The following is a 10,499-nucleotide window of genomic DNA, read 5'->3' as shown; positions in this document are numbered from 1 at the left end:
TTTAAGTGAAAGAAGCAAGGGGTAATTGCATTACATGCTCATGGGGTATTACAGATGCCCCGTTGCTGGATTGCTCAAAGAACTGATGTCAAAAGTCCTCAGACCCCAACTGCCTCTCTGTATTTAGACATTTCCTTTCACTTAGATAAACTTGTTAAAAAGACAGACAGCTCTAAATGTGGTTGTGCTTAATTACCACATGGAAATATCAATAGTTTTGAACTTGGTGTACTGATTAAGCAGTCAATTTCCACATGTTTTCCATTCTTCTAGTAAACCCCTGGATTGTAGCTCTTGGTTACAGCTTGAATTCATACAGGCAGGGCCTGCTTTTGAAGTTTGCATTTTACATGCATAATTATAGAGTACTGAAAAAAAAAAAAAAAAAGTTTTTACAGGGAGTTTAATTTGGACACCACTCCTGGAGCATTCCCTATTTACCCCACTCAAACTAAATATTACTAAACATCTTATTATCCCTATGAAGATAATTGGCTCTTATTTTTAACAGATTTTAATGAGCAAGCCACTGGATAAGTGGTAAACCTAAATGTTAGTTTTTTATATTTTGTAGTTTGCCCTGTACCTTTGGGCATTAGTGTCCACTGTCTATCACTATTTCAATAGTAGGGGTAGCAGTTTTAACAACAGTAAGTCAATATGTGTATACTATTACACCTGAAAGATGCGATTCTCAATGTTCATGTCATAAGCCACTTGGCGGCATTACTGAATACAGGTCTATGCACCTAAGATACAACTCCTTACATAAAAACCTTGTGTGCGTGTATAGCAGAAGTCCTCAGAAGACAGGATAGCAAAAGTTGAGAAGATGCATGCAGAAGCCCTGGCAAGCAAAGATCAAGAGCTGACTCAGAGACTACAGACACGGGAGGCCGAATTGCAGGAGCAGATGAGTATGGCTTTGGTAAGTTTAGTTTCTTAACCACTTCAGTTCAAAAGACAGAGTACTTGCTGTACCAGTGTACGTGAAGGTTTGCTGTATAGTCTATGGGGTTTTCTTTCAGCCTGGTCTGTCAGTGTGTTTGTTGTGTAGGCTGTGTTGATACTGTGGAAGGGGGGCTGGGGGTTTGTATGGTGACATTAAAGAAGTTTGATGTGTGATCGGGAGATTTTGAAAAGACTAACTTTGATTTCATGAAAAAGATGAAGACCTGGAACTGAAACATTGCAAAATTGCTTTCAGTTTAGGGACACGTTTGAAATCCGCTCTGTCTCAAAGGGTCTGGTAAATCTGGAGCCAGATGGCCACCCTAGTACGCGCACACACATATGTTCATTCCACTTAGATTATATGTATTTATTTAGTCATTCTAGCAGTTTACAGGCCCTACTTAATTGTGTTACAAATCAAATCTTATGAAAATACTGTAGCCGTGTCTGCAAGTCCCTTAAGTACTTGTAGCCTATGAGAAGTTTAAAACTGGATTTAAGTCAGGATTATTCTTAGTTAATCTGCCCTGAAGCTTGATATGTTACCATGGTTTTAAGCCTGAGTTATTATTATCTTGTGAAACCGAATATGCCAGAATTTCAAATCTAAACCTGGAAGTTAGCCAGATAACTCTTTTAAACCACGTTCGTGGATCAAGCCCCAGGAGTGAAGCAAACAACACGAACACGGGACGTAAAAACACAACTGTAGTTAGTCATGAAAAGAAAATACTGTCTGCTTTTGCTCCTTTTGTGGAGACAAAATAAAATAAATAAAACAAAGAAATAGTCTTGGTACACCACACACTAAAAAAATGACATTTAACAGTGAATGTTTATATGTGATCGGGTTTAACATGTAAATTATTCAAAAAGAATACATCTACACATTTCTTTGTTAATATACTTTTATTGATTTTCAGTTTTAATAAAATCTTCAGTTAGTGTGTGAATGTGATTATTACTATTGGTCAACATTATTAAAACAAAGAAGCACCATTTTACAGAAATATGAAACCAGTGTGTGGTGCTCCCCCTCACTTTGACTACAATTAAGGTGAAATAAGGAGAGATAGACATACCATCAGTTTTCAATTGCTATTTCTTACCATGTGACGTCTTTCTTTGTATTGTCTTTATAACCACTGACACTGGCATCATAAAGAACATTATAGTTTAAACTTTAATAATTAAATTCTCATTGATGTCCATTAATCTTTTATTTCTATGGTAATTTCTGCGTGAAAGAGACAGTGACAGTCTTCTCCTTCGACTCTCTCCGAGTAATGACGTGTTGTGTACGGAAACATGAAAGGCTCGCACAGACAAACTGTCAGTTTGAGACAACGAGGCGATTCTATCTTTGGAGTAAGGGGGTAGTTTGCTTAGTGGCTACAGGAATATAGAATGGTAATGTACACCTCTTCATGGTGACCCCCACTCCCCCAAAATGAAACAATCCGCTTTGACAGTTGTATTGGATTTACCGCTGTGTCATGTATAAAGGGTTTCGCAACCTCACAAACAATAACAAACTTATGTACAAACATGAGAATCCATTTCATGGCCTTGACATCTATGAGGATGTTCACATTCCTCTGTGTGCTCGCACCAACATAAAAAAAGCATCATACAGTAATAATGCGCATGTTATTGGTTACAGAAAGCTTTTTTTTATTATTTGCAAATCCTTGCATATTTAGGTGTTCCTGTGTGATGTTTGTGTTCTTTTCAAAAATAAATATTTTCCATTCATAAAAAAATAAAAAGTACATATGAAATGTGTATGCCTTAATTGTTTTACTATTTTGCTGGCACACAGGCTTAATGGAAATGTTATCCATGTCATTGTTTTGTTTGTAGCAATTACAGTTTAAAAATGTGGTACCTGACATGCACATTTATGTTTACATCTGGCATTGAAGAGGTTAAATGTTCAGTCTGATCCCCCACCCCCCAAATTCCTAACGTGGTAAATGACTGGACTATGTAGTTGAAATAAGTTTTCACTGGATGATTATTCGTGCTGCTTCATGCAGTAGGGATTACAAGGTGTTGTCTTGTGGAAGTCACGTCAGAAAAGTTGCTGGCATTCTTTACACCCTTCTTGCCTCTTCTGCACCTAATTTCATTTTAAGGAAGTCAAGTGGTGTGTATTATCTAATTACATTGTTTATATTCTGCAAAAAAGGCAATTGTGTATGCATAGTATGAGCGCACATTTTACATAGCTTCATTCTTGTTTACTTACGCATCCGGTCCCAAAGGATGCAAGTAACCAAAAGGAGTCAGATGTTCAGAATTCCTTTTATTGCAACATTCTAAAATATATATGTTTTGTCTGGTGTAAAAAAAAAAAAAAAAGGAAGTGTTTTATTTTCTTTTGTTAAATGTCACTGATTTTAAATGGTGTGCTTGTGTGTTGAAACAGGAGAAATGCAAGGCTGAGAACATGCTGATGATTCAGGAGAAGGAGCAGCAGGCTGCACTTGCCTTGGAGGAGCTTGAGCTGCAGAAGGTGGCCATCCAGTCTCAGAATGAGAACCGGGTACAGGAGCTGCAGCAGGAGCTTGAGACATTCAGCACTGTAAGTGTACTGGAAGAAAGCAGTGGCAGGTTACTGGTTACGAATTACAGTGAGTCCGTCATCCACTCTCAAACAGTTAGATGCTCAAGGAATGTCCTGGCTGATTTTATAGGTGTTAAAGTTCCTACTTTGTTTAGCCCTTTCTGTAAATATCATCTAAATACAAAGATAGTCAAACATTTTGAAAATATTGTTAATTATTTCTGACATGGAACAGTGCTTGAAGATGTCGCCTATAACTCTCTGTTGCTTTTGGTAATAATGCCAGTTTGGCTTAAGGAATGATATATTGGCAAGTATGTTTGTTTAAAAGAGAAATAAAGAAATAGAGAGAAATCTCTACAGCTAAAACTACTATTGGGCAGTGAAAATAAATAACCGTCAACAGTATCTGTTTTATGGTAAACTATGGAATAATGTATAGACGGTAAGACGTTTTATTTCAGTGTACATCTGTTTTGTCTTCTCTGACATATGTAGAGGGACAGATTTTCAGCAAAATCCTAGTGTGCTTAAATGTTTATAGAAATATATTACCAATATATAAAGCATTATGACCACCCTATGAATTGAAAAGCTGGATCATATTGATAAAAGTAAAACAGAGACCCATGTTGTCTGTAGGCTCTGTCAGGCAATTCAATACAATTTCATACACTAAGTTACATTTTTACATAATACAATTTTTATTCTGGAGCACTTGATTCTTCTAAAGGAGTTGGTTATGTCTGTGCATTGAGGATTCAACTGTCTTTTATTGCAGAAAGTACTTGAATTGGAAAGTTTGCTGGCAAAGAGTTCTCAGCGCGAGACTGACAAGTCAGATGAGCTGTTGTCGCAGATTGAGGCCGAGAAGAACAAGCATCAAGCAGAAATCGCAGCAATGAATGAAAAGCACATGGTAGAGGTGGATCGCATCAGACAGGAACTCTGGGAGCTCTGGTCTGACAAACTTCAGATCACAAAGAAGCAGTACCAGACTTCTGTGGAGGAGCTCCAAGAGAAACACACCCAAGAGCTGGAGTCCTTACTAAAGGAAAAGGAGTCCCAGTTCCATTCCCATATCAAGGACATGAACCAAAAAACCCTGGAAAAACTTGAAGTTAAACAAACTGAGCTGGAGACTCTTTCGTCAGAGCTGACAGAAGCACTAAATGGAAAGAAGCTTTTAGAAGAGCACCTGGCGTCCTTAAATGATACCATAGACTCTATTAAACAGAAGTGTGAGATTAAAGTTGAGCAGGAGAAAGCCAGATACCTTGGTGAGGTGGAAGGCTTAAAATCAGAGCTTCAGCAGTCATTGGAAGGTGTTGAGAAGACTCTGAAGGAGGAACTTAATAATCTCAAGATGGTCCTGGAAGAAAAGGAAAAACAGTTGTTGGAACTGCAGGCAAGAGAAAGGGAGCTGAAGGAAGAGGCTGAGAAGCAGCAGCAAGAGACAGTTGCTAAATTTGAACTGCAGATGGAAGAGCTAAGGGAAAATGTTAAACGGGCCGAAGCAGAAAAGGAGGGTCTGACAGAAACCAGCTTGACACTGAATCAGGTTACCTCTGAACTGGAGAATTGTCAATGTCAGGTACAGCAGCTGGAGCAGAAGCTGAAGGAGGTGCAGAAACAATCTGATGAGAAGGTGTCTTTTCTCCAGGCAGAGCATGCCACAAAGGTTGCAGAGCTTCAGAGCCATATTGAGAAGGTTAAAAAGGAGCTGTCTGAAAGCGAACAATCTCTGACTGAAAAATTGGAGGTACATCTTCAGCAGGAGAAAGATTTAAATAAACAACTAGAGGAGGTACGAACTGCAGGCGAACAGAGGATAGATGCTGCTAGAACAGAGTACGAAACCAAGCTTAAAGCAAATGAGGCGAAGATGGACAAACTAAAGCAGAAGGCCAGGGAGATGCAAGAGAAGTTTAAGAAGAAGCTGTATGACCAAGAGGTCAAGCTGAAGGAGCAGTGTGATAAAAAGCAGCAAGAGCTGAACCAGAAGGAAAAAGAGTTCAATGAGAAGATCCTGGAAATGGCCCATGCTGGTTCTGCTGGGATCAGTGATGCAATCTCTCAGCTGGAGTTGACACAGAAGGAGCAGCTGGAGAGTTTGAAGATGTCTCACCGGAAAGAACTGGAGGAGCTGATCCAAGGATGGCAAAGGAAACTCAGTCAGCAAGAGGAGGAAATGCAGGAGAAGCATGAGGTCGAGCTGCAGGAGAGAGTACAGGAGGTGGATGAGATGAGACAGCAGCTTGGCGCCACCAGGGAAGAGAAGGAGCATGTTCTGAAGGAGGTGAAGGGCCTCAGGGAGGAACTTGTGATGAGGGAGACAACAGTGCAGAAACTGCAAGCAGAGCTAAGGGAAGCTGCTGCACAAGTGGAAAATTTGTCCAAGGGGGAAACAATGCTGAAGGAGCAGGTGGAGGCAATGGAGAAGAACTTTAGTCAAGTTTTGAATGAAAGAAACTCTCTCCAGAACCAGATCAGTAAGGCTGAAGAGGACAGCAATAAACGGGAGCAGGAACTAGCAAAACAGCTAGAAGAGACCCGTGCCAAACTAACAGCACTGGAAGCCACACACTGTAAAGAAGTTGAAGCTCTCCAGAAGAAACTCGAAGAGAAGGTCCTTGAAATGCAGTTTAAGGAGGAAGAGTTCAGAAAACAGCTTAATCTGCTAACAGAACATGTATCTCTTTCCTGCAATGAAGTTCAGCGTAAAATGGAAACTACTGCTGGTGACTTCTGTGACAAATTGAACAGCAAAGTCAGTGATCTTAGCAATAGAATTGTCTGCAACCAGAAGCTGGTAGCGCAGCTTAAAAATGTCATCCTGGCCAAGATTGAACGAATCAGCCATCTGGAACTACAGCTCCAACAAATAACAGACGAGAAAATGGTATCAGAAAATTTATTGCTGCAATTGACAAATCAAATGCAGAGTAAAGAAGAACATATCAAAGCCTTTAAAACAGAAAAGGAATCTTTAGAAAAAGATAGAGGCAGTCACTTAGAAAGTCTTTCCGAGAAAGATATGTGCATTGAGCAACTTAGAAAGGAACTGACTGCAAGTACAGAGACCAACATAAATGTTTCTGAAAATCTGAAAGAAAAGGAAGCCCAAATCAGTAGCCTAGAGGGTATGATAAATAACTTGAAGACCCAGCTTGCCAATAGTGTTGGTCTTGCAGAGAAGGAAGAAGCCATATTGTTAATAAGTCAGCAATACAGGGAGGAGCACCAGAAGCTACTAAACCAAATGCAAGAGTTATCGAAGAGCATAGAGGTTCTTAAACAGGAGAAATCATCTGCCCTTGACCAGGCAGAGCAGTGGAAGAGTAAGCTGTCAGACTGGAAAAAGAAGGCAGAGTCTAAGTTCACGCAGAACCACAACGCTGTCAAGTTACTGCAGGGCAAGGTGGAAGAGATGGAAAAGCAAATCGAAGAGAAAGATCTACAGTTGGGCAAGCTCACAGATGATATTGATAAACAGTCTCGTAGCAAGTCTGAGATGGACCAGATGCTGAGTGAAAAAGAAAAAAAAGTAGGAGAGTTAACTACTGAACTGCAGAGCAGCATATTCAAGATAAGGGAGGTGGAAGAACAGCTTGCCAAAAAGGCTGAGGAACATAATCATCTTCTTGTACAACTGCAGCAGATGAATCAAGCAAAGGATGCAGAACAGAAAGAGCTGGTGCTGCAGCTTCAGCAGGCTCAGGTGCAATTCTCTGAAAAGAGCAACAGAGTCAAGGAAACCGAAGAGAAGTTACAGTCTATAGAAAGGGAGACTGAAACTCTGAAGCAGGACCTTCAGCTCAAACAAGAGGGTTTTGAGAAGACAAAAGCAGAAATCCTGAAGAGCAAAGAGGAAGAACTCAAGGCAGCAGAAGAAAGATGGTCTGCAGAGAGTGCTGGTAAACTGGCCGAGCTGAAGAAGAAAGCCGAACAGAAGATTGCCATGGTGAGAAAGCAGCTTACCTCACAAGTGGAGGAGAAGGAACAGATTGTTAAAAACTTGGAAAGTCAGTTAGATGAGTTGAAACTGGTGGTGGATAAAAAAGAGGAAAGTGTCAAAGCCTTGGAGCAAAGAGTGAATTCACTAGAAGAGTCAGCAAACAACAGGGAAGAGATGGAAAAGCAAATCAAGAATTTAAGGGAAGCCAGAGAGCTGGAGAAAGAAAGTACCTTGCAGAATCTGAAGGAAATGTATGAGGAGAAACTGAATGTTCTGCAGAAAGATCTGGCTGATAGGGACCTCCAAGTACAGATGATGCAGGAGAAAGAGACAGAAAAAAGGGCTGCTGAAGAAGATGCACAGAACAGGCATGAAGAGCTTCAAAATAGCTTGGAGCAAGCAGAGGAAGACAAACGCAGGCAACAGGCAGAGGTTTTCAGGCTTCAAGAAGAATTGCAGAAGCAGACTGAACTGCATTCCGCCTTGCTTAATGAGCAGAAGGAATGTACTGCAACATTGTCAGATCTTCAAAAGCAACTAGAAGACAGTGAAGGAAAGATTCTGGAAATGGAAAGCAGCTTGGAGCAGATGAAGAAAAACGTACAGGCAAGAGAGTCCTCTGAGAAGTCACTGGAACAGAAAATAAAGGAGCTGGAAAGCAGTTTAGCCAAGGACAAGGAGAACTTTAAAGTAGAAAAAGACTCCTTGTCTGATCAGTATGAAAGAGAACTGAAAGACCTCCGTCGGCAACTAGAGGAGAGTGGGTCCCTTTTGAGAGACTACGAGGAAGGTTCAGAGCAGAAGACCAAGTCTGATTCTGAACTGCAGAGCCTTCTAGCAGAGATGAGAGACAAACAGAAAGAACTAGATGGCAAGCTGCAGGAGGCAGATGGTGAGAAACAGAAGCTGCACAAAGAGATAATAAGGCTGCAGAAAGACATTCGCTCTTTGCGTAAGGAACATGAGAAAGAACTGGACTATGTAAAGAAAGAGATGGCTGAAGAAAATGAACTAAAAATGAAGTAAGTCTGTGTCTTTTAAGGAGATGGTGGGCCTGTCATATCCGATTTCATTGGTTCCAGGGGTCCATCCGATACGTAAAAATGTTGTATCTTGGAGGGAGTCATTCTACTACATTGTAGTTGCTTTATTAACACAGGGACATTATAAATTAACAGTGTGTTTAGGTTGTTTGGAGAGGTTAATTCACAGTTCAGTTAACACCCAAGTTAGGTTCATTTTGGCACGTGTGAGACGTAAAAAATATTAGTTTCGCATCGGTGGGTAATAAATGAGGGGGCTAGGATTCACTTGAAAATGTGGTCTCGGCTCGATTCAAGGATATCTAATTAGTTTTCCCCCTCAGTCAGATAGTGTGCAACCAATCGCGTTAGAATTCACAACGAAACGGAAACCAAACCGACTTGTGGTGATGTTTGCAGGGGAGCCCCCAGAAATATTTCACATGATACGCAAAACTGAACCACCTCGACGTCGAGGTCTTGTGCCGATAACGACTGCATCACCATGCCAATTAGAGTGCTACATTTTTGTTCTTTCCTGAGTGTCACAGAACTTAAACTGTCACATTCAAAATATGTAGAGCCCCGTGAAATTTATTTATATTTTTTATAATTTTTCGTTTTATTTCCCAAATTTTGTTTTATTTGGTTTTATTTTTCAAAATTGTTTTACTGCAGATACACATTAGTTTAGATCTGAGGTACCAAACTAATATGTTATCAACCTCAATAGATTATATATTCAAATTAACTCAGAAATGGGGCAATGATCAAATTCTCTGCATTCATGAGGCAACTCCTTTCAGTTGCACATTTCAACAAACAAAATACATTTCTTACACACTCTAAAACAGGAAGTAATATTCTATACCTAGAACCATTTATCCACTTAACTTGATAGCATTTGCTTCAGTTACCTTCTCAAGTCATAAAGTATTTAATATTAGACATGTTGAATACTTATCAATTTCCATATAAAGAAGTCAATCTGTATTGATGAACACTAAATCTGTTTGGATCTGAAGTCCCATTGAAAGAAGATGGTACTTTGCTTGAAGTACGCATTGTTGCGTAGGCTCGCAATAAACAAATAGTTCTTTTCAAATGACGATCCATTTGTTGATCTCCAAGTCTTGCAGCATTATAGTTGTTGGCAGTTTTCCAACTGGATATAGTTATTTTGAACAGACGTAACTCAGTTCGGATAATGCGTTGCAATTGAAAAGTTATGTAGTTTGTAGAAGTGTCCTCGTTGCAGTTCTTCTGTACGGCTAGTACATGACCTTAGGCCTAGCTGCTGGCTATGCTTCCGTTTACTATTTCAGTCTCTCGTAGGGCAAAGAGCTACGGCTCTTTTCAAAGCTGATTTTAGCCATTCTTCAGTTCTTCCTTGCCTTCTGTGAATTCGAGCACTTATGCTCCCATGATTCAGAAATTTTCTTCAGAGTAGTTTAGCTTCCATTTTGTTCCTCTGAACTAAAAGCCACTTTTAATGGGTGGAACTCACTTCTTTCTCTTGCGTGGGGCACACTTCTGGTGTAGGGAGCTCATGGGCAGCATGTATGGGAAGCTCTGTGTGGGGAGCTCTCTCATGGGCCAAACTCAAGCATTTCTGAAATTTGCGTGGCTGGTTTTGTTGGCCTGACTTCCACCCTATGATTTGGTTATTTTGGGCTGTACCTGAGTCCACATAGAGTGTTTCTCATTGGTTATTCTCAATTGGTCTGTCGCTTTGCCCCCTTTCGGCTCTATTTATGAGGGGTACTGTTCTCTGTTTGAGGTGTCAGAGCATACTTAAAACTGTCTGGCTTGCTTTCTGCAAGATACCGCTGGCTCCTAAATGATTCATTCTGTGATAGCAAAAGATAAAACGCTTGTCCAGCAGTTAGTTTACGACTCTTTCTAAAAGCATTCTTTGTCAGTGGGGGAGTTTGTGAGCAGAAACCGAGTAGACCAGATGAATGGCTTAAGACCCCCCCCCCCCCTTTGTATGTTT

The 10,499-nt window shown here is 40.3% G+C and overlaps 1 protein-coding gene across 7 annotated transcripts in view; it reads left to right on the top strand.

The window, feature by feature from the left end:
* Positions 1 to 10,499, top strand: part of LOC121314706 (golgin subfamily A member 4-like) — a 91,750-nt gene that overhangs the window by 44,322 nt on the left and 36,929 nt on the right. For 6 of the 7 annotated variants that reach the window (XM_041248252.1, XM_041248250.1, XM_041248254.1 and 3 more), the window contains 3 exons: positions 794 to 928; positions 3,386 to 3,541; positions 4,305 to 8,503. In XM_041248252.1, the coding sequence (XP_041104186.1) occupies positions 794 to 928; positions 3,386 to 3,541; positions 4,305 to 8,503 (4,490 nt within the window). The remainder of the gene's footprint in view (positions 1 to 793; positions 929 to 3,385; positions 3,542 to 4,304; positions 8,504 to 10,499) is intronic. The other variant, XM_041248249.1, reaches the window with a different exon arrangement.

This window comes from Polyodon spathula, chromosome 4 (genome assembly GCF_017654505.1).
Source record: "Polyodon spathula isolate WHYD16114869_AA chromosome 4, ASM1765450v1, whole genome shotgun sequence".
NCBI lineage: Eukaryota > Metazoa > Chordata > Actinopteri > Acipenseriformes > Polyodontidae > Polyodon > Polyodon spathula.
The sequence above is the reverse complement of the archived record's forward strand: the minus strand, read 5'-3'. Positions and strand labels throughout refer to the sequence as shown.